This window comes from Hylobates moloch, unplaced genomic scaffold (genome assembly GCF_009828535.3).
Source record: "Hylobates moloch isolate HMO894 unplaced genomic scaffold, HMol_V3 SCAFFOLD_3, whole genome shotgun sequence".
Lineage (NCBI taxonomy): Eukaryota > Metazoa > Chordata > Mammalia > Primates > Hylobatidae > Hylobates > Hylobates moloch.
In genome coordinates, this window is record NW_026652278.1 from 158,300,225 (window position 1) to 158,324,334 (window position 24,110).

The 24,110-nt window shown below is 35.6% G+C and overlaps 1 protein-coding gene across 5 annotated transcripts in view; it reads left to right on the forward strand.

The window, feature by feature from the left end:
• Positions 1-24,110, forward strand: part of CLCN3 (chloride voltage-gated channel 3) — a 104,425-nt gene that overhangs the window by 39,039 nt on the left and 41,276 nt on the right. For 2 of the 5 annotated variants that reach the window (XM_032148906.2, XM_032148902.2), the window contains exon 3: positions 20,837-20,994. In XM_032148906.2, the coding sequence (XP_032004797.1) occupies positions 20,837-20,994 (158 nt within the window). Of the gene's footprint in view, positions 1-2,170; positions 2,441-8,721; positions 8,788-20,836; positions 20,995-24,110 lie in introns of those variants that run through there. The other 3 variants (XM_058436872.1, XM_058436871.1, XM_032148904.2) reach the window with 3 other exon arrangements.

The window sequence follows — 24,110 nt, forward strand, 5'->3', positions numbered from 1 at the left end:
CTTCAGTGAGTGCTGACTGTCATTTTCATTCTTTATGATCAAGTTGTAGATCAGGAGAAACAAGTTCAGAGAGTGCCTACAAATACCGGGAAAACTTTTCCCGGTATTTGAAAGATTTTCATTTTTTATATAAAGACATATAAGAACATGAATGGTATAAAAACAAAATCCTTTATAAATGCCATACACTTATATATTTAGAAAAATTATATGGTGGTAGAACATTTATATAAAAGAACCACAGACTCCCAAATTTACATTGAGCTAATTTAGTACAGTTAGCCTTTGTCAAAGCTTTCCTTGTTTAAAAAAAATTATTGGCTCAGTGTGCAGGAAGGAGCATAGAAGAAAAAATTGCCAAGAATATTTGAAAAATACAGAAAATAAAGAAAAAAATCATCTACTATCCTATCATAAATTTTAATAGCTAGAATCAGGATAAGATAGAATATTCCTGTGGCAGTAATTCTAGTTCCTTTCTATATTCCTTTCCTGGAACCCTATCTCCCAAATTCCAGGTGAGATTTTATAAGAAGCTCTGTTTATCTGAGATTTAAAATACAAAAACTTGATTTAACCTATACAGTTTGTTTAAAAGACCCCAAATAAGTAAAATTTAGTACTCCACAAATTGAATAGAATTTCTCTCTTCTCTTTACTGCCCTCTGAGTTTTCTCTTTCCTTCTCTCACCTCCAATTTTCATGTAAACACTTTCAGTTCAAGTGGACCTTAGAGGTTGTCTCATTCAATACTTTAGGAAAACAAACTTTATAGAACCCTTGAGTTCTGTGGAATTGCTTCTAATGAACAACACCTTTTGTTGTTGTTGTTGTTTAGTGACACCGTGTAACAGGCATTTCAGGAGGAGAATCTCCCAGTCCAGAGTCATCCTCTCAGAGTTTGCTATAAAATGTTGAACTCTGATCTTCAATAAGCATTGTGGGCTTTTTTTTTTTTAATGACAGTTTTAAGCAAGAAAGTTGCTTTATTTCTGAACTTCATAAAAATTTCTTTTTTTTTTTTTTTTTTTTTGAGACGGAGTCTTGCTCTGTCACCCAGGCTGGAGTGCAGTGACGCTATCTCGGCTCACTGCAAGCTCTGCCCCCGGGGTTCACGCCATTCTCCTGCCTCAGCCTCCCGAGTAGCTGGGACTACAGGGGCCCGCCACTGCGCCCGGCTAATTTTTTGTATTTTTTAGTAGAGACGGGGTTTCACCGTGTTAGCTAGGATGGTCTCGATCTCCTGACCTCGTGATCCGCCCGCCTCAGCCTCCCAAAGTGCTGGGATTACAGGCGTGAGCCACCGCGCCCGGCTGAACTTCATAAAAATTTCTATTAAAGAGACAATTTCTGAATTTTATAACAATTTCTAGAAAAGTTGACTACCTCACTCTGAGACACATTTTGCTAAAAGTTATTTAAAAACACAAAACCCTTATGAGATAAGATAAATAGGAAGCTAGTAGAGATAGGAAGGTCCTCTGCTTAGTAAACCTCTTTTTTGTGTAGTTTACGCACACGCAATCGTAAAGTTACTTAGTATGTTGATAAATTTTCTTTCTCCTCAAAAGCTACAGTGTCTTACTAGCTAGTTCCTTCAAGAAAGGAAACAAGAAGCTGCTGGAGGAGATTGGTGAGTGGGATAAGACACTATTCAACTCTTGGTTATTCGGTTTTTAAATCCTCAATGAAAGGCTGCTGTATATCGTAGACTATTTTTTATTTTTAATAGACTTAGAACCAAGTTTCTTGAGAAACCTTTGGCATATTGTAGTTTTTTTATGGCTATGACTCACATGACATTACTGTATAAAACTAGTACATTCTCTCGTAAAAGCACACAAACTTACTAGAGTGCTGCTCTCATTTTTCTACATTAGAAATGAAAAAGGGCATTGTCTGCATTCAAAATTTCCTTTTTACATCTCTGTATTACTTTTTCCTCTTTATATTTATCTTAAAACCCAAAGAAATAATGTTTCTATTGTTTTACTGTAGTTACCACTGATGCTACAGAAGCTGTATTGTGAGTGCTTTAAAATTCTCAAACCAGTTTTGTGTGTTATACTTGGAGCTTAGTCATCATCATACGTAGCAGGACCTGATTAAGAAGGCTGTGCCGCCTCTAAGCCTTGCTAGATTGTAGCCACTAGCAACCAGGCTGCAATAATTTCCCTTTGATGACATCATCCACTGTGGAAGAACCCAGTTGCTTCAGCGAGTCGAACTACAGTTCCAACCTCATCAAATATGGCATCTCCCTTGCTTGCTGCAGCAGGGATGGAAGAAAAGTCACTTTCTTTTTAAGCTAGCAAGCTTTTCTTTTTCTTTTTCTTTTTCGTCTTTTTAAAAATTCTAATCATGGATGCTTCGTCCGACCCTTATTTGCCTTATGACGGGGGAGGAGACAATATTCCCCTGAGGGAATTACATAAAAGAGGTAATACCATCCCCTTGCTGTGAATTCTCTGTTGGTATGTTTTGCATGCGGCTGGGCGGTCCTCTAGCTTAAACTGGTTCTCGTTTGTCCTTTAAATACTGCAGGACGTTGTTTAGTTGCCCTGGGTTGTTAGTAAGGGGAAAATGCAAGCTTCTGAATGGTTATGTAGCCATCGCTGATTGTTTTCTCTGTGCAGATTAGTACTGCTTCAGATCACGTCGGGCTCCGACTCCATCTTCTGCATGAAAATCTTCTTTCTAACTCTGAAAATGAATTAATCTGCTTTTACAGCTAACTAAAGTCGTGTTGGTTGGCACCTAAAAAGTAATGTTTTTCTTCCTTCAGAAAACTTACATTTCCTTTAATTTACACAGAGAAATCAGGTGCCTAGGTACCATTATATTTCATCTGCTGCCAATTACCATGTAGATTTTACACCACAAAGTAAATTTATAGCAAAAGCTCTACCTACATTTTAGAACATTTTAAAATGACAGTAAAGATGAATAATTTCTACATTAATACTTTTTATTTAATACGTATTTTGGCTGAGTAACATCCTACATTGTCTTCCACAGGTATCTTGTGAAATTTGATATGATAAAACACATTTGACCAAATGTCAGAAAACATGATAGTTATTGGTTTGTGAAAAGCAGAAGAGCACCCAGCATGCCTGTGAATCTTTTGGCAGGCACTTCCTCGGTCTCCTTAAAATTAATTGCATGTTAATTACTACCCTTTTTTTCATTTTTGTTAAATTGCTTATTATAAAAACAGACTGGTTGACATTTGTTGTCCTAGAAAAAAATTGAACTTCAAGAAAAATCTCTTAGCTTATATGACTTCATTTTTGAGCCACATTAGTTTGAATTACTGCATGATATTGTAAACTCACCTTATGATTTAACCCAAACTTTTATTTGTAAGTATATAAGGAAGTAATAATGTTTTTCTAATATAATTAGCCTGCTTTATTTAAAATATACTTTGTGTTCTGATAACACTTTTTTTTTTAGTATTAAGTTCCACTATAATTTAAACATTATAATGTATTCAACAAATGTCTGTCGGTTGCACTGTGTCTGCTACACACTATTTTAGGGTCTGAACAGTTGTAGCATTATTTATCTTGTAGTAGTCTGTAGTTAGTAAAAACTTGCTTTTTACATTTTGAGAAAAGCTGTGTAAGGATCATGTTACATGTATTGTGCTTTCTCTTACAGAGTTGCCTTCTTAATAAAATTTCGATATAGGTGTATATGTATATGTTAGAACATTTGGAAGAAATATCTAAAAGCATAAAGAAGAAAATAATTTCTCGTAATCACACCACCCAGAGCTTTTAAATTTTTTTTCTTAATGTTACGATCATAAGTTCTTCTGTTTCCTATGTTCTCATTATCAGTTTTCTGTTAAGGATTTCTTTAAACAGGAAGCAAGATGAATGAATAGTGACTGTTCAAACGTCACATTATTTGCTAATCAGTAATAAACTGTAAAACAAGACAGACTATATTTTCCTCATGCTATCACAACATTTGATTGTTAATGATGATAAACCAGAATACCTGGGCTTCAGAAATTTAAATTCCTTTTGTGAAGCTTAACAGTCTTTGACAGAACTTACTTATGGACTGTCTCAGTGTAAAATATGCAAATAATAAGAAATAAGTCAAAACTTACGTGAGAGTAGGCATGGTTACTGATACTACCAAAATGTAAGCTTTTTATTTCTATTATACTTTCATAAATAATCCTTTGAGAATCTTGCTTAGGATCTAAATCAGTCCCACTCTTGGCAGCTCAAATGGGTTCTTTATCCCCTGATGAGATTTAATCTATTAATATAAGCCATTGTTATTTGAAAGTAACATTGTGTGTGTGTAGTAGATATAAGCCAGTTATTAGGCTTGCATGACTGTACTGTCTTACCTCAAACATAACTGTAGTATCCTAGTGTCTATGCGTCAGATGTTACTTGTTTTCCATAATTTATGACCCGTTGTAGCCATGGGTCAACACAATGGAATTGATGGAGACAGGCAGCTAACAAATCAAAAGAACTGAATCAGCTTCCCTGTGAGGAAGAACAAAACTATAATGATTAAAATTGATCTTCAGGCTGATAGTGAAGAGGCGGATAAAGTATAAAATTGTGAAGGATATCAATAAAGTAAACATGGATCTGTTTGGTAAATCCTTGAGTGCTATAGCCAGGGATTACCTTTGTTGAGTAAATTGAACTTAATACTACTTTTCAAGGTGAGATGGTAAATGATGAAGCTTCCTATTTAAGTAAATAATGTCAAGTCTGGAAGTATAAGTAGATTCAAATTAGAATTAGTTTGATATACTATTGATAGATTAGAAATTAAGATGACATTTCAGAAATAGCCATCTTTAGGGGTAGATTTCCTATATAGAAACAATCAAGCTCTCTCAAAATGTCTCTTCGTTTTTTATCAGGAAAAAAGATTTGGCTTATTTGGACTGTTAGTTTTACACTTTTTCTTCTTAATTTGTTCAAGATATTTAAGTAATTTTAGAGGTCAAATTCTTTTCTTCTACCAACCCTTTATAATGGATTTGATCTTTTGGGCCTGAGCCTCCATTTACTCCGTGAGGGGCCTTTAACAATTATTTAAATATTTAATTGTTTCATACACACCACACACACACACACACACACACGGCACTTCTAGGTGCTGTGGAGAATTATAAAAATAGTAATATTAATAATAGTTAATATTTACTAGAATTTCCTGTTACCTGGATACTGTCCTAAGTAGTGTTTTTTCTTAAGAGAGAGGTATCACTCTTTCACCCAGGCTGGAGTGCAGTGGAGTGAGTATAGCAAACTGCAGCCTTGAACTACTGGGCTCAGATCCTCCCGTCTCACCCTCCTTGGTACCTGGAACTGCAGGCATGCAACACTTTGCCTGGCTAATTTAAAAAACAAAAAAATTTTTTTTAGGGAGAGTCTCACTATGTTGTCCAGGCTGGTGGTCTCCAACTCCTGGGCTCAAGTGACCCTCCTGCCTTGGCCTCCCAAGTAGCTGAGATTACAGGTGCGAGCCACTGTGCCTGGCTTGTTCTTTTTTTTTTTTTTTTTTTTGAGACGGAGTCTCGCTCTGTCGCCCAGGCTGGAGTGCAGTGGCGCAATCTCGGCTCACTGCAAGCTCCGCCTCCCGGGTTCACGCATTCTCCTGCCTCAGCCTCTCCTAATAGCTGGGACTACAGGCGCCTGCCACCACGCCCGGCTAATTTTTTTGTATTTTTTAGTAGAGACGGGGTTTCACCGTAGTCTCAATCTCCTGACCTCGTGATCCGCCCGCTTCGGCCTCCCAAAGTGCTGGGATTACAAGCGTGAGCCACCGCGCCCGGCCCTGGCTTGTTCTAAGTGCTTTATGTGTATGAAATTATTTAAATCCTCATTACAGGTTTATGAAGTAGGTACTGTTATAATCCCCATTTTCTAGTTGACAAGACTGAGGTAAGGAATTGTTAAGAAAAAGTCAGAATTCCATCCAGATATTTGGCTCATACTTTAATCATGAGGCTAAACTGCTTCTCACTACACGTATCTTCATAGTAACTTGTGTTTTAAGTCTGGTAGAGGCGTAAGAAGTTTAAAAACAAACAAAATCCTGAGGAAGTTAGTAAATTTCTAGTGAATGATAGAAATGATAGAAATCTCTTCTTCCCCTAAAGTCCCCCAATTTGGGACTTTAGGGGAAGAAGAGATTAGTCTCCTTTTGACAAGTGTTGTCAAAGTAGACTGTTCTCACATACACAAGGGAACTCAGTAGGGCATTCCTGGTGGATATAATAAAATGAGTAAATGCGATGACAGGAGGAAATGCCTAGTATGTTGCTCTTGGATTAGTTTTTGTACAACAAAGGCAGTTTTGTTGTGAGTCAGTAGAGAGGGTAGTATAGAAAGGTGGAAGTTGGAAGAGTGGCAGATCCTAGAGGACTAATGATGGGCTTAGACCACAAAAAGTGTAGCTTTGCCATTGAAATAAATGTTTGGGGTCTTATTTTATCAAGTTTCTCCCTGAAATTGTTTCTTGACATTCATTAGCTCAGCAGTGTATCTAAATAAAGCTTTTTTGGGTTTCTATTATAATAGAGGTTTGTTCCTTTTTCTTCCCTCAGAAAAGTATCATTTTTTGCACATTATTTGAAAATCCAGGTGTTATATGATATTCTTATTGCCAGAGGGACATTCTGTAGGCTCTTTGTAAAATGATTTTAGGATTCAGATACTTATGATATTTTTATTGGCCCTAATATTTTATCCAACAAGAAAATTAAGCCTTTTCTTAAAAATTAATCCATCTAAGTGTCTGTAAATTAAAGGAACAAGTAAAGATTATTTGGTGTCAAAAACTCCTTGTTTCTACAACAGTAGTATAAAACAAAGCCTGTTTTTAAATGTACTTTTCCCACAGTATCTGAATTTCAAATCTTCAGTAAAATCTGGTTCGTATTACTACCTCTAGCTTGATTTTCTAAAAATAGCTGACACTTTAGTATGGTTAATTTTATGCCATCTCATGGCTTGTCAGAAATGCTTTGTATCAAGATTTAAAAGTGTGAACAGATTTCCTGCCGCATTGATTAAGTTTGTAATTTTGGCTATTTTCCCAGCATCGAGGTTTCTGCTTTGTGTTTATGCAGGAGACTGGTAGCTAAAATTGTACTTTAAGGTTTTGTTTCTTGTTTTTAAATTAACATATGTTTAATTTCTAGTTTCTTTGTAGCCCTTTGCAACTTTAATTAGGTCATAAAGTGGATTTACTCTAGTTTCTCTAATAAATTTTATAAATTTATGAAATATGAAATTTAGCGAATTTTATAAATCTTTTTATTCATGTATTGTACAGCTCATCATATATGCAGACATAATAATTGAATGTGGAACTTGTTTCCAGTTACACAGATGTCTTAATATCCACTTTATCATCTCTAACTAAGGATGTGGCTTTTTATTTTGAGGTGGCAACAGAACAGAAAAGAAAACAGTGAATATGGGCTTAGTATTGCTGCTGCCTGGTTGTGTATCTTTGGTAAACTTCTTTGGGATTTGACATTAACTTGCAAGTTTATACTTTGCAGTTTAGACAGTTAAATATGACTGAATGGCTGAACAAATTTTAATAGCATATGCTTCTTTTATGCTATTTATTTACCCAGTAGACATTTAGTTGACCACCTGCTAAATGTGAGGCACTATTCTTGCCATTACCTTTTTAATCTTTGATTTGGAGTCTGCTAACATTCTGGAACTTCCACTATCAACTTATAACGTTTACTTTCCCCTCCCTTACCAGGATGGCCATTTCTTATCAGTAGGGTCGCAGAGAGAGAGAAAAAAAAAACCATCTGGGGCTAGACTTCCTGTTCTTAACATACAGAAGCAAATAGGTTGTGAAGGAATACACAGTATTTTGGATTTCTGCCTCTTCCTTCCATAATTTTTTAAAAAAATGTTCATCTGTTTTGCGTGTGTCTTATGTAACAATAATCTGCATTATGAACTTAAATGACAAGGATCACCATTTCACATCTTTGGAGATTGATGACAGAGGTAATAAGTAACTCTTATTAAATAACTACATACATCATTTTTCATGTAAAACTATTATTTGGATAAACCCCTTTGAGAAAAGACTTAGGCTCCTGCCAGTGTCACTGTGATATTTACTAATAAGCTCAGTTTAAGGTGCAGCAATTTAGGTTGTGTTTTTTTTTTTTTTTTGAAGTTCAGTTCAGCAAATATATGTGGAAAGCTTGTGGGTAAAATTATATTTGTATTTATGGGAAAGCAGACGATTTTATTAATGCCTATATTTTTCTAGTTCAGTGTTTGTCAAACTTCAGGTTTTAACATGATCATGAAACCAGTTGAATTGTGACCAGTATTTTAAAAGGAAAAATTAAAGAAAACAGAAAATAAAATATCAGTATATACCAACTAGTAAGAGTAAGCATTGTTTACTAAAGTTTGGTTTTATTTAAGTACATATCTATATACTATGTCAGTGAGAAACATTTCTCCACTTTGTTTTTGAAAAACATTTCAAAAGCAAAAAAAAAGTTTGAAAACCTGTTTGTAAGTACACCTGGGGTAAAGGTACACTTCCTGTGGCATGTTGGGAACAACAGAGGGTGAAAATGGGGATGCATTATTATCATAAACTTCTGCTAAAGCATAAGGATGTGAGTGCTGGGAGCAATGCAGTGCTCACCACTTCTGCAATTTTCTATTGCAGCATTTTAAATAATATTGGAAAAAGTGGACTGCAGCCAAAGGCAAAGAGGGATGGTGATGGTGAAGGGTAAGATTGTATTTATTGTCCAAAGGCTAAGTGCATATACATATGTGTTTGGGAGAAGGCATCACATAATAGTTCTTAACCTACTCTGAGAGAAGATTGTCCACATTTCTTAAAGTATACATATAAACCAACAATGAAATTATTTTAGTGACTTGAGAATCAAAGTGCTAGAGTTTGAATCCCTGTTCTTCTACTTGCTAGCTGTGTGACCTTGGGCCTATTTAACTCTTGGCACCTTGTTTTCCAAATTTATAAAGTGGAAATAATAATACTTGTCTCATTGTGTTGTTGTGAGGATTATATGAACTAATATATGTAATGTCCTGAGAACAATGTCTGGCACACATTAAGTTACTCAATTAAAATTAGCTGTTCTTACTGTTATTATTAGACATGAGCCAGATAACAGTGGCCTCTGCATGGGAAAGATGATTTTAATTCTGATGTAGTTCAGTTTATCTGTTTTTTTCTTTTGTCTCTTGTGCATTGATGTCATATCTAAAAAACCTGCCAAACTCAAGATCACAAAAATTTACTCCTGTATTTTATAGTTTTAGCTCTTTAGATCTAGGATCCATTTTTAGTTAATTTTTATATATAGTGTGAGGTAGGGGTACAGTTTCATTCTTTTGCATGTGAATAGCCAGTTGTCCCAGCATCATTTATTCAAAGGACTGTCTTTCCTCACTAGAAAAAATATTTCTTTAAAGAATAATGAATACTTTTTTTTCTTTTTAACCGCTGTCACTCAATTGGAAAAAGAATAATGAATAATTTTAAATAATTTTCCTACAGGTAAATTTAAGTCTTTATGTTTAGATTACACATAATAGGAAATAATGGATTTGTATTTCCATAGGTGTGCTTGATCTTTATAAAGTTCCCTGTCTCTGGAAAAAATAAAATAAGGCAAAACAATCTTCTTAGTAGAGTTATTTTTGCAAGAAAGTTGCAAGCCAGTTTTAGTTCATCGATTGGATAATTTTTCCTGCTTGCTGGAGGTATTTCAGTATTGGTAATATCTGAACTATGAAATGCATGAACGATGCATTTTAGGAATTTGTTTCTGTGTCCATACCAGGCATAATGAATTCAGTTATCTGATAAGGATACAGGATTTTTGCTCAATATACAGTTGTAGAAGAACTCATTGTCCAAATTTTTTAAGACTTTTTTTCTTTTTTTCTTTTTGAGATGGATCTCACTCTGTTGCCCAGGTTGGAGTGCAGTGGCACAACCTCTGCTCACTGCAACCTCCACCTCCCAGATTCAAGTGATTCTGCTGCCTCAGCCTCCCAAGTAGCTGGGACTACAGGCGTCTGCCACTATGCCTGGCTGATTTTTTTATTTTTAGTAGAGATGGGGTTTCACCATATTGCCAGGCTGCTCTTGAACTCCTGACCTCATGATCTGCCTACTTCAGCCTCCCAAAGTGCTGAGATTACAGGTGTGAGCCACCGTGCCTGGCCAGACATTTTTTTTTTTTTTTTTTTTTTTTTTTGCTTTCTTTGTCATATTGTTAGTCTTTTGGTTAAGTGATATTATAACTTAGTCATATGAGTAATATAATGCAGCATGCTGAAGTGTGTGTGGGAGGGGGTTGTTTTTGTTTGTTGTTTGTTTTTTAAGTAGAGATGAGATCTCACTATGTTTCCCAGGCTGCCTTGAACCCTTGGGCTCAAACGATACAGCCTCCTGCCACAGCATCCTGATTAGCTGGGACTACAGGTGTGCACCACTACACTTGGCTTTCCTGATGAAATTTTAAATACCCAAATATTTGAGCAGAAATAATAGCTTGTGTTTATTGTTTTTCTACTATTTGTCAAGTATAGTATTAAATGTTTTACATAATTTATCTCTAGTCCATATACAATACTCTACTATAAGTGGGTAACAAAACCAAGGTACTCAAAGAGGTTAATAAGTAACTTGTGCTGGATCACAGAACTAATGGGAGGCAGGGCTGGAATTTGACTCTAGGTCTTTCTGACCTCAAAGTGCAGTAAAGTCATGGAATTTCTCTACTAGGCCACCTGGAAGAAAAGTGATCTTTCTTCCAGTCTTTTTTGTTACTGTTTTTCAGGTAGGAGATAGTAGAGTTAGGTAGTAGAATAATAGTCACTGGCATCTGGTAGTCAGCCCTCCAAAAAAGTTTTTGATTTTTTTTTTTGTCTTAAACTTGGAAGCTACTAACTTTGAGGTCATACTTTCTTATCATCCAAGAGCTGGATATTTAGGTAGCAGAAACTATGGAATTATCCTAAGTCCTCTTGAAGGCTCAGCTGTTAAAATTAATTGGTTCTGATTACCACTGTGCTCAAGATTTACATTTCTAGGAGCCACAGTTTGATTGGTCTAACTTGGATCTGTGCGTTTTCTTTAGCTGGGGAGGAGAAGGTACCTTAATTGATACCTTCACCAGGACTGCATGCAGTGAGGGACAGAAGTTTCCCTAAAATAATTGCGTTCTGTTATAGGAAGAAGGGGAAGGAGATACCAAGTGGGCAAAAACAATCAGTTTCCATTACATAAATAATAACCCTAATGTGAAGATAATAAATGGATAATATGATTATTTTAAGTTTGGAAATATACCTGGTTATTAGTATTGAATATCTGGTAGTGGGATTGGAGAAAAAGTTGAGAACAAGAAAGACTTAAAATCGTAAAAATTAATTGGAAAAGAGGATGGCTAAGCAGATACATATATGTTAGATAATGATCATAATGGCAAACCAACCTGAAGATTTGTTTACATTGTAGTATGTAGCCAGGTGTGGTGGTGCTTGCCTGCAGTCCCAACTACTTGGGAGGCTGAGGCAGGATGATTGCTTGAGCCTAGGTTTGAGGCTACAGTGAGCTATGTTTCCACCACTGCTTTCCAGCCTAGGTGGCAGAGCAAGGCCCCATCTCTAAAAAAATAAAGTAAAATGAATAAATTATAGTATGTTGTAACAAATATAGTTCTCTGAAGTCACTGAAAATGTGCATGTGCATTTAATGATGTGAAATAATTTTTTAGGAAGTATGAATGAAAAAAATTAACTTTTAAGTGTGGCTAGTATGATCTTACCTATATCTCACTTATAGAAAATATAAAAGGCTGAAGCCAGTCACCAGTTTAATAGTTCTAACCTCTTGTTTACTTGATTCCCTTTTTTCTCCTCCCCAGCAATCCTCATGTAGTTAGGTAAAGTTGGTTCTTCATCTGGCTTATTGCAGAAACCCCTAAGCCTGTTTACTTAAAGCTTTTTGAAACCCAGAGACCCATCTTTTGAATTCAAAAGTTTTGACTATTAAGAATTAGTCTTTTTGTGTGTTTGTTGGCCGCATAAATGTCTCCTTTTGAGAAGTGTATGTTCCTATCCTTTGCCTACTTCTTGATGGGGTTGTTTGTTTTTTTCTTCTACATTTGTTTAAGTTCCTTGTAGATTCTGGATATTAGACCTTTGTCAGATGGATAGATTGCAAAAATTTTCTCCCATTCTGTAGGTTGCCTGTTCACTCTGATGATAGTTTCATTTACTGTGCAGAAGTTCTTTAGTTTAATTAGATCCTATTTGTCAATTTTGGCTTTTGTTGCCATTGCTTTTGGTGTTTTAGTCATGAAGTCTTTGCCAGTGCCTATGTCCTAAATGATATTGCCTAGGTTTTCATGGTTTGGGGTTTTACATTTAAGCCTTAAATCGATCTCGAGTTAATTTTTGTATAAAGTGTAAGGAAGGGGTCCAGTTCCAGTTTTCTGCATATGGATAGCCAGTTTTCCCAGCACCATTTATTAAATAGGGAATCTTTCCCCATTGCTTGTTTTTGTCAGGTTCGTTGAAGATCAGATGATTGTAGGTGTGTGTTATTTCTGAGATCTTTGTTCTGTTCCATTGGTCTATATATGTGTTTTGGTACCAGTACTATGCTGTTTTGGTTACTGTAGCCTTGTAGTATAGTTTGAAGTCAGGTAGTATGATGCCTCCAGCTTTATTTTTGCTTAGGATTGTCTTGGCTATACGGGCTCCTTTTTGATTCCATATGAAATTTAAAGTAGGTTTTTCTAATTTTGCAAGGAAAGTTAATGGTAGCTTGATGGGAATAGCACTGAATCTATAAATTACTTTGGGCAGTATGGCCATTTTCATAATATTGATTCTTCCTATCCATGAGCATGGAATGTTTTTCCATTTGTTTGTGTCCTTTCTTATTTCCTTGGGCAGTGGTTTGTAGTTCTCCTTGAAGAGGTCCTTCACGTCCCTCGTAAGTTGTATTCATCATCACTGATCATTAGAGAAATGAAAATCAAAACCACAATGAGATATCCTCTCATGCCAGTCAAATGGCGATTATTATAAAAAGTCAAAAAAGAATAGATGTGGGTAAGGCTGTGGAGAAATAGGAACGCTTTTACACTGTTGGTGGGAGTGTAAATTAGTTCAACCATTGTGGAAGACAGTGTGGCAATTCCTCAAGGATCTAGAACCAGAAATACCATTTGACCCAGCAATCCCATTACTGGGTATATACACAAATGATTATAAATCATTCTGCTATAAAGACACATGCACACGTATGTTTATTATAGCACTATTTACAATAGCAAAGACTTGGAACCAACCCAAATACCCATCAATGGTAGACTGGATAAAGAAAATGTGGCACATATATACCATGGAATACTATGCAGCCATAAGAAAGAATGAGATCATGTCCTTTGCAGGGACATGGATGAAGCTGGAAGCCATCATTCTCAGCAAACTAACACAGGAACAGAAAACCAAACACTGCATGTTCTTACTTATAAGTGGGAGTTGAACAGTGAGAGCACATGGACACACAGAGGGAAACATCACACACCGAGGCCTGTCAGGGGGTTGGGGGCAAGGGGAGGGAGAGCATTAGGACAAATACCTAATGCATTTGGGGTTTAAAACCTAGATGATGGGTTGGTAAGTGCAGTAAACCACCATGGCACATATGCACCTATGTAACAAACCTGCACATTCTGAACATGTATCCCAGAACTTAAATTTAAAGAAAAAAGAATTTTTCTCCTCTATGGGTTTCAGAAGCCTACATTTGAAACTGGGATACCATAATATCGAATCATGTTCTCCATGCTCTGCTGTGTATTTCTTTTCCTATGGCTATGGATGTCACTGACTGAATTGGTGTGGGGAAGTTGTGTGGAGGGGTCAAGAAAATAGCATGGACTAAGGAAACTTGCTTAGTCTTTCCTAGAGGTATTCCACTACAGCTCCACTACTGTCTTCACAGGTAAGTGAGAACCGCATATGCTTTGAGAAATGGCTGGTCCAAGGCAAATCCTGTCATCTTAGGTTGATAAAATCTAACTGTGGCTGGGCACAGTGGCTCATGCCTGTAATCCCGACACTTTGGCAGGCCAAGGCGGGCAGATCACGAGGTCAGGAGGTTGAGACCATCCTGGCTAACACGGTGAAACCCCTCTCTACTAAAAATAAAAAAAATTAGCCGGGCGTGGTGGCGGGCACCTGTAGTCCCAGCTATTTGGGAGGCTGAGGCAGGAGAATGGCGTGAACCCGGGAGGCAGAGCTTGCAGTGAGCCGAGATCGTGCCACTGCACTCCAGCCTGGGTGACAGAGCGAGTCTCCATCTCAAAATAAATAAATAAAGCGAGTGAATCTGCATCTCAAAATAAATAAATAAATTAATTAAATTAAATGAGGAGCTGGGACTACAGACGTGCGCCACCACACCCAGATAATTTTTGTATTTTTAATGGAGTCGGGGTTTCACCATGTTAGCCAGTTTAGTCTCAAACCCCTGGCCTCAAGTGAGCCGCCTGCCTCAGCCTCCCAAAGTGCTGGGATTACAGGTGTGAGCCACCACGCCCTGCCTTTGATATATTATTATAGGAAAAAAGAGGAGATGTACTTTATGTAGAAGAGAACTTTAATTTATGCCGTGACAGTACCTAAAAGATACATCCTTTATTCATGTGTAAGATGAAATTGAGAGGTAAAATTGGATATACTGTTGCTTTTAAAAAATTTTAACATATATATAATTTTTTGTACTTATCTCATTTTAGCCTATATAAGTTATATATATATTTTTTGTTTGTTTGTTTTGTTTGAGACAAAGTCTTGCTCTGTCGCCCAGGCTAGAGTGCAGTGGTGCAATCTCGGCTTACTGCAACCTTCGCCTCCCAGATTCAAGCGATTCTCCTGCCTCAGCCTCCTGAATAGCTGGGATTACAGGCGCCTGCCACCGCGCCCAGCTAATTTTTGTATTTTTAGTAGAGGCAGGGTTTCACCATCTTGGCCAGGCTGGTCTTGAACTCCTGACCTTGTGATCCACCCGCCTTAGCCTCCCAAAGTGCTGGGATTATAAGCGTGAGCCACCGCGCCCAGCTGTAAGTTATATCTTACACAAATCTAGGTTTCATTCAGAGAATTATATGCAAAGAAACAGTGCAACAGGAATATTTTAAAGCCATTGTTAGAAAACATAATACCTTTAAAATTACTTTTCACATTAGAAATATAGTGACTTCTCCCCTGTTTAGGATAGAAATTTTCTTTTTCTTCTTCTTCTTTATACTATTTAGATTTCCATGTTTGGCAGAACAAATTATAAGAGAAAATATTTGAAATGTCACATACTAAAGTAAATGTTTGGATGTTTGAAAATTTTCTGGTTTTCAGAGATTTTGAATTGCTGAATCGTTGTGTAAATTAAGATGTTTAGTAGTTTCCATAGAGTAATTATTTGAAAGTCACTGAAAGCAAGACATATGCCTAATGTAAATGTTTATTGCACTACTGTACCTTTTTCTACCTCATAAAAATGAGAACAGCAGTCTGTACTTTTCCACTTCGTCATTCATAAGTCTATTGGAGAAATGTATATTTTGTTTGCTTATTATCTTCATGCTGCAAATAGCCTGGAAATTCTTTAAGTGGCACTAGCGATTTATTATGGATACATGTTAAGTGGTATAGAAATTTCGCTTTTTTTTTTTTTTTTTGCATAAAGAGTAACAAGATCAGTAGTCCGTATTTCTTCAGCTCTACCCAGAGAAGGGCAATGTAGGAGGGAAAATGAAGTTTGCAAAATATTTCATAGTAGGCTTTTTCTTAAAGTAACTTCAGACTTACAGAAGTTTAAAAATAGTACAAAGAATCCCATATACCTGTCACCCCAGTTCCTGAAGTGTTAATATTTTACCACATTTGTTCATTATGTCTCTATTCTCCAAGTACTATATATGCCATTATATGTAATATGTAGCATTTTATATAGATATAGGGCATGTATGCACTATATATTTTTTTCTGAGCCATGTAAAGAGTAAAATGCAGACGTAACATGCTTTTACTCCCAAATACTTCAGTGTGTGTATTCCCTCAAGAAAGGGCATTTTCTTCTGTATAGCTACTGTATACTTATACACTTTTCAAAATCAGAACATTCACATTGATACCGTACTATGACATGATCTGCAGACCATTTTCCAATATGCCAGTTGTCCCACTATGTCCTTTAGTACAAAAGAAAAAAGTTTTTTTTCCTGGTTGAGGAGCTAATCCTGGAGCACATGTTACATCTAGTTGTTTTAATCTAGAACAGTTCCTTAGCTCTTTATCTTTCATAACCTTGACATTTTTGGAGAGTACAATCCATATATTTTGCAGAATTTCCCTTAGTTTGGGTGTGTCTGGTTTTTCCTTATAAGATTCATTTTATGCATTTTTGGCCAGAATACCACGGAAGTACTGTACATCTTACCAGAAAGCCATAAGTGGCATTTGCATTTTCCAAATGATCAGTTTTAATATTATATGGAAAGCAGAGTCAGAGATTCTCACATATGTCAAGATATTATAAGTGTTCCTGTTACATTTATTCTCCAATTGCTTTTTCTCAAGAAAATGTGTGGCCTTTCAGATAGCTTTTACAAAGGGGAAGTTACTACATAAAATTAGGATGGAGGGTGGGGAAGAGCTTTATTAAAGCTTTAAGTTTAAGCTTTTGAGTATGTGTTGTATGTAAATGAATGTGGCTATTGATGCAATTGAGTATGTATTGTATGTAAATGAACATGGACATTGATGCAATTGAGTATGTATTGTATGTAAATGAACATGGACATTGATGCAGGGATTGGGCCTTTAAACCTTTGGCCAAGAATGGTATCAATTATTATTATTATTATTATTTTTTGGAGTACTTCTGCTAAAACACTGAAATCAGTGTGCCACTCTCCTTTTAGAAGTTTTACACCTTTCCAAGGTACACTTTTTTTTTTTTTTTTTTAATTTGGTGACAGAGTTTTGCTCTGTCGCCCAGGCTGGAGTGCATTGGCACAATCACAGCCCACTTCAGCCTCTACTTCCTAGACTCCAGCAATCCTTCCACTTCAGCCTCCCGAGTAGCTGGGATTACAGGTGCACACCACCATGCCCAGCTAGTTTTTGTAGAGACGGGGTTTTGCCATGTCGCCCAGGCGGGTCTCCAACTCCTGAGCTCAATCTATCCGTCCTCCTCAGCCTACCAAAGTACTGGGATTACAGGCGTGGGCCACCACTCCCGGCTTCCAAGGCAGGCAGTTAAATGTAATAAATAGGGAGATAAGCAAGAACCCTGTTGGACCTGGTAGAAGCAAACATTTATTAGTACTATTACCTTGTTTAAAATATTAGCGCCTTATATATTCATGTCCTCTCAGAATTATCAAAAAACCCACTCTATAGTTTATTTGGCTTATATCTCCGCAGTAATAAAATTAGTTAATAGTATTGGCATTGTGGTTCTTTGTGCATTCCTCCCTTATCCCACCCCAAATTGATTTCAAATGATCTCTTGATCTAGTCTAAGAATGTTTATAGTGATGACAAAAAGTTCAGATTCTGGCTTTAACATATATAATTGTTTTTTTATGTGTAAACAAAAGAGAATGAGTTTGTTTAAACCAGAAAGATGGCAAGAGTAGTCTGGGAATTTTCTTCCATTCCTTAAAAGTCCTATAATAAAATAAACATATCTTGTGTTTTATTTTTACAGTTTTTTTAAACATTAGTATAGAGTGCCACTTCTTATATTCTATATCAAATAATTAGTTACATTTTCAATAATAACCTCTGAGTAATTTTTAGCATTAAAATCTGCATTACAAAATAATTTGAGGATATAATTTATAATCACTTATGCTAAAATCACCTATTTGAAATTATATATGAGGTTTTCAAAGTTTATAGTGCTTTGGAAAAAATTTAAATGTTTCTTTGTTTATGTCTCTTTATTATAAGCTGTAGCATGTATCATGTAGTTGTCAAGGATGCTGATAGATACTTAATATTTAAAGGTGACTTGTCTAAAGTTAGCTGTCCAGGACTAGAATCTGGGCCTTTTGGTAACAGTTCATTGCTCTATTTACTTAAATGATGATTGGATTCGTTAGAATTTCTCTATTTTCATAGCTGTCTCTATGGTTCTATGAAAATACTGTGTGTGTGCCTATACATATATGTATACCTGTAAGTACAAAGTAGAAAATGAAAGTTCATTTTCTGCTTTTGACAATTCTAATCCCCAGAGATAACTGTTATTAATATGTTGTCTCATGTTTGGTCATACTGTTTTCTCTGTATTCTGTGTATTACTGTATAAATTTTACACAGTAATTTGCATATTAAAAATGCTGATCTACACCTGGCCCTTTTTAAAAAACTGCGATTTATTGTAGCCAATTTTTTATACCAGTATATATTGATCAACCTTATTCTAACTGTTGCATTATATATAAATTACATAATTTCATTCATTACCAATAGATGAGACATTTCCATTGGTTTGAATTTTTCAGTATTACAGATAATGGTTCAATTAAATATTTAAGCCTTTGTGCACTTGTAGAATTAATTCCTAGAAGTAGAACCCTTACATTTTGATAGATATTTCCAAATTGCTTCCCAAAATGTTTGTATCTCTTTACTTCCACTGTCAAGTCTAATAATTTTCACTTGGATTATCATATTTCTTACGCAGCCTATTTTTTACACGCTAAACTCTTTTTCTTTTCTTTTTTTTCTTTTTTGAGACAGCATCTTGCTCTGTCACCCGGTTGAAATGCAGTGGCGCGACGACCAACCTGGGCTCAAGCAATTCTCCCAACTTAGTCTACTGAGCGGCTGGGACTACAGGCACATATCACCATGCCCAGCTTTTTTTTTGTTTTGTTTTGTTTTGTATTTTTAGTAGAGATGAGGTTTTGCCATGTTGCCCAAGCTGGTCTCAAATTCCTGAACTCAAGCAATCCACCCATCTCAGCCTCCCAAAATGCTGGGATTACAGGTGTGAGCCACTGCACCTGGCCCAAAAGCTCTTTTTCTAACAGCAATATAAATTGTCTTTTGCAGACTATACTCATATATGTTTCTTCTTTCAGAAATAGGTGTTAAGTGTATCTAACATGGAATGTATAGCTATAATTCTCATTGTGAAACCATAGCCTAATTTATTTCATATTAGAATTTAAAATTCATGTTTTTTAGGAATTTTCTTAGATCAATCCACCTAGTTCCAGGTGCTACAGTCCCAAGATTTCTTTCTTTTTAACAAATTAAATATAGGTAACATGACTAGAATTCTAGTCAAAGAATATTGGAACCTTGGAACTTCAGTATTTGAACTTTATTTTGAAATATAATTTGTTATATTAAAAAATATTATATTGCACCTGGAAGTCAGGGGCAGTTTTTTTTTAATTATCTTTGTATCTGCTATACTGTAAAGTGCTATTTATATAAAAAATTCTTAATAGAAGTCTTCAGTTGTAAAGTCTGCTGTACAGACTTTAGATCAGGGATTGGCAAACTATGAGCCATGTGCCAAATCCTGTCCTTCACCTGTTTTGTAAATAAAGTTTTATTGGAACACATTCAGACTCATTCATGAACATATTGTCTATGATTTCTTTTGTGCTACTATGGCAGAATTGAGTTGTTGCAACTGTGTGGCATCCAAAGCCTAAAATATTTACTCTCTGGCTCTTCGCCAACCCGTTTTAGATGATGAGCACTTTGGCATTAATATGTTTTTGTTTTCTTTCTATAGCACATAGTAAGATGTTCTGCCCACATTGTGCATAATTTATGGGTTTATTCAAGGATTTATGCAAGTGTAGCTGCAAGAAAAAAAAACCTGGAAGTGAACTTGCTAGGTTGAAGAGCATCTGTGTATATTAAATTTTGTTAGCTTTCCCCTTCCCAAAGGGATTATTCCATTTCATACTAAAACTACTAATTTTGTGATAGGACTTCTTTCTCCATAGCTTTGCTAAATTAGCACGTTCACACACTTCATCTTTACTCATCTGATAGAGGGAAATGATATTGTGGATTTGATTTGCATTTCTTTTTATGTGTTAGGTTGAGCTTATTTTCATATTTAAAAGCCACTTGTGTTTCTTTTTCTTGAGCTATCTTTTAATGTCCTTCCTGATACATTTCTCAAGTCTGTGATACTCATATAAGATATATGGTGCACATGTGTCAAAGATTTATTTGGCTCTAATGAGGGAACCCGCCTGATGACAAGGCTGATTGAAAGGAGAATGTGTGAGATGAAGTGTATATCATCAGTGAAAGAAAGCAAATTCTTACAGGGCAAAAACAAAACCACAACTCTAAGGGTTATTTTTTCTACTGGACAGAATTCATTTGCATTTTACCAGATAAAAATTACTATTTTCAATTTATCTTTTACAAATCGTTTTCTAATTTTACCGAGTCTATTCCCTAATCAGTAGTAAATAGTCTTCAAAATTCTCCAGAACGTCAAGTGACTTATTATGCAAGCTAATTGTTGACACTTGGGTTTGATTTTAAAAGGACATGCCATAATCTTTTGGCCTTACTTCTAAGTTTTGGATAATTTTTCTTAACACATTTTTCTCTAATTGCAATGATTTCAAGTGATATTATTTCTGTATGACTTAATAATGAACTTCTAAGAAGGTCATTTAGCTCACTATTGTCTCTTCTAAAACATACTCATCTTTTTTCTTTTGTAGGAACTCATTATACAATGACAAATGGAGGCAGCATTAACAGTTCTACACATTTACTGGATCTTTTGGATGAACCAATTCCAGGTGTTGGTACATATGATGATTTCCATACTATTGATTGGGTGCGAGAAAAATGTAAAGACAGAGAAAGGCATAGACGGGTAAGTGTTCTTAGTAAAAATTTTTAAAAACATAGTGCATAATTAGATCTTTTAATAATGTATTTCTGCCAGTGATCTCAGGCTGCCAAAATATGTTTACATTTAATATAAGTAAATGTCTACATTTCATATGTGGTACATGTTTTTTTTCTTTTTCTATGTTTAATTTTTTTAGCTTACTTATACCCTGTATCTTTCCAGAAAGAATTTCAGGTAGCTAAAAAACAAGGAAATACAATAAGACAAAATAAGAAGGAAAGGGAAAATACAGCACAGGAGTTGGGGGGAAGAACAAGCCAAGTTCAAGATACGGAGGTCAGCATGATTTTGGGCTTTGAGCAGCCCACCAGCTAAGGCAAAAAAGGAAACTCATTGCATAGCTCTTACCTATAGAAAAAGAAGAAATCTGTTGGGGGGCAGATAGTCTTGTGGGATTTTGCTGTTTTCTTTTATCTCCTTTCCCAGTATTTGATTCTGAGATATTTCTCAATTTGACTCCCAAATAAAGCTTATTGAGTGTTGTAATGGTTTACTATTTTTTTAAAAATGGCTTTAACATATAAAAGTACAATTTATGGGTCCTTTTTGTTCGTGGTCGTGACTTACTGATAATGTAATCCAAAATACATTTTTTATTTTGTATTTATTTATTTATTTTTGAGACAGAGTCTCAGTCTTCTGCCCATGCTGGAGTGTAGTGGTGTGATCTTGGCTCACTGCACCCTCCGCCTCCTGGATTCAAGCAATGCTCCTGCCTCAGCCTCCTGAGTAGCTGGGACTACAAACATGCGCCACCATGCCTGGCTAGTTTTTATACAAAATATGTTTTTTAAAAAACAACAATTTTTTTCGGGGAGGAGGGGGCGGGGGACTGTTGCCCATTCTGTTGCCCAGACGAGTGCAGTGGTGCAATCTTGGCTCACTGCAACCTCTGCCTCCCAGGTTCAAGCAATTCTTGTACACAGCCTCCTGAGTAGCTGGAATTACAGGTGTGTGCCATGATGCCAAGCTAATTTTTGTATTTTTAGTAGAGATGAAGTTTTGCCATGTTGGCCAGGCTAGTCTCGAACTCCTAGCCTCAAGTGATTGGCTGACCTCAACCTCCCAAAGTAGAAAATCTTTTTGAAAATAAAATTCCAAATCTCAAAAGGCCCTATATAATTTTGGCGTTGGAAATTTACTTGTCAATGAAAATGACTATTTACACAAATTATAAGCTTCCATATTAATGTATATGTGTGTGAAAACTGAAATTCAAATTATATTATATTGTTTATGAAAGGTACAGCTTCTGAGATTCATCAGATGATATTTACCTTTAGGGCATATCTAAAAATAAAATACAGTACACGAAATCAGCGCTTTAATCTAGTGATTCTTAAACTTTTTGTTCTCAGATCCCCTTTAAACTCTTAAAAAACATTGAAGAGCCCTAAGGAGCCTTTGTTTACATGGTTTTTATCAATGGATATTTACCATATTAGACACTGAAACTGAGGGTTTTTAAAAAAATAATTCATTTAAAAGTAACAGTAACAAAACCCATTACATGTTAACATAAATAACATTTTTAAAAAACTATATTTTCAAAAAAAATTTAGTGAGAGAATGACATTGTGCTACATTTGTTATAAATCTCATTATTGTCTGGCTTAATAAAACACTGCTGGATTCTCATATCTGCTTTTGCATTCAATATGTTATATGTTGTTTTTATGGAAGTATGTGAAGAAAATTCAACCTCATACACAGATAATATAGTTGGAAAAGCTATGAGTATTTTAATAGCATTTTAAGATTATTGCAAATATTCTTCTTTGATACTACACTAAAGTGACAATTGTTAGTTTCTTTAAGATTATTTGTAATGTGTACTTTGAAACTGCATCAATGAACTTTGTCTTCTGTTACATTAAAATGCATTGATTTTGAACCTTGAACTTTGAATATATGATTTTGTAACGTTATGCAGTGATCATTTAGAAAATATTGATTCACTGATTTATGTGGATCTTTTAAATGTTGACACTTATATAATATAATACAATATTTTAAAAATCACATTTGTTAATTTTACCTTTGATCTCTTCAGAAAAGACTCTAAGTATTGGGAACCTATCATCCTCACAGTGGTAGATAGAAGTTTCCTAAAATTCTAATTTTTACTGGAGAGCTCAAATTCTATCATTGGAAACAAATACACATTTATTTAACTTAAAAATGACAGGATTACTTGGTTTCATTATTGAGAAAATACCTGTCAAATTCTCAAGTCTGGAAAACCATAGTTTGATGTCACTCTTTCAAGTAAAAATGGTATTCCATTTAAGTGTCTAGTTTATTTTGCAACTCAAATAAATTACACAAGTGCTTTTCTTTAAGACATAACCTCATACTTCCACATGCAGCAGATGTGTGTAGTTATGCATAGCTCCTTATGCATGGTTCTTATTTCATCACCAAAATATTAAAAAGACTCAGGGGTTGAGGCGTAGCAGTTTTTACTGCTTCATCAAAGATGCTCTTATTTGAACCTGGCATAATATTATTTATTTATTCGATTTTACTGGGAAGCATGGCAGTCAAGAATGTAATGACTGCCAGTACATTTGAGTGCCACTGCCTGATTTTTGCTAAGGAGTCAGCAATTTTGCCATTGATTTTGCATTTTCAATAAAAATGTCAACACAGTGAAAAAGGCACATAATGTCTTGTATTATTTTGTAAACAGTTTTATCTTGTAGACCCCTTGAAAAGGTCTTGGGGATCCTCCAAGGTGCCTGTAGACCATACTTTGAAAATCACTATTTTAATCCAAAGTGCCTAGATCAGACACATTATAAATCCTGTGTCTTGTATGATCATTAGGTAAATACATTTGTATTTAGAAGTATACATTCAGAGACATTAACAGTATTCAGGTTGGGACTTAAGTATATTTTAAAGTGTGGTACCTAGAGAGTATCCATGACACTATGTTCATAAAATTTTAGAGAAGGGCCGGGCGCGGTGGCTCACGCTTGTAATCCCAGCACTTTGGGAGGCCGAGGCGGGCGGATCATGAGGTCAGGAGATCGAGACCACGGTGAAACCCCGTCTCTACTAAAAATACAAAA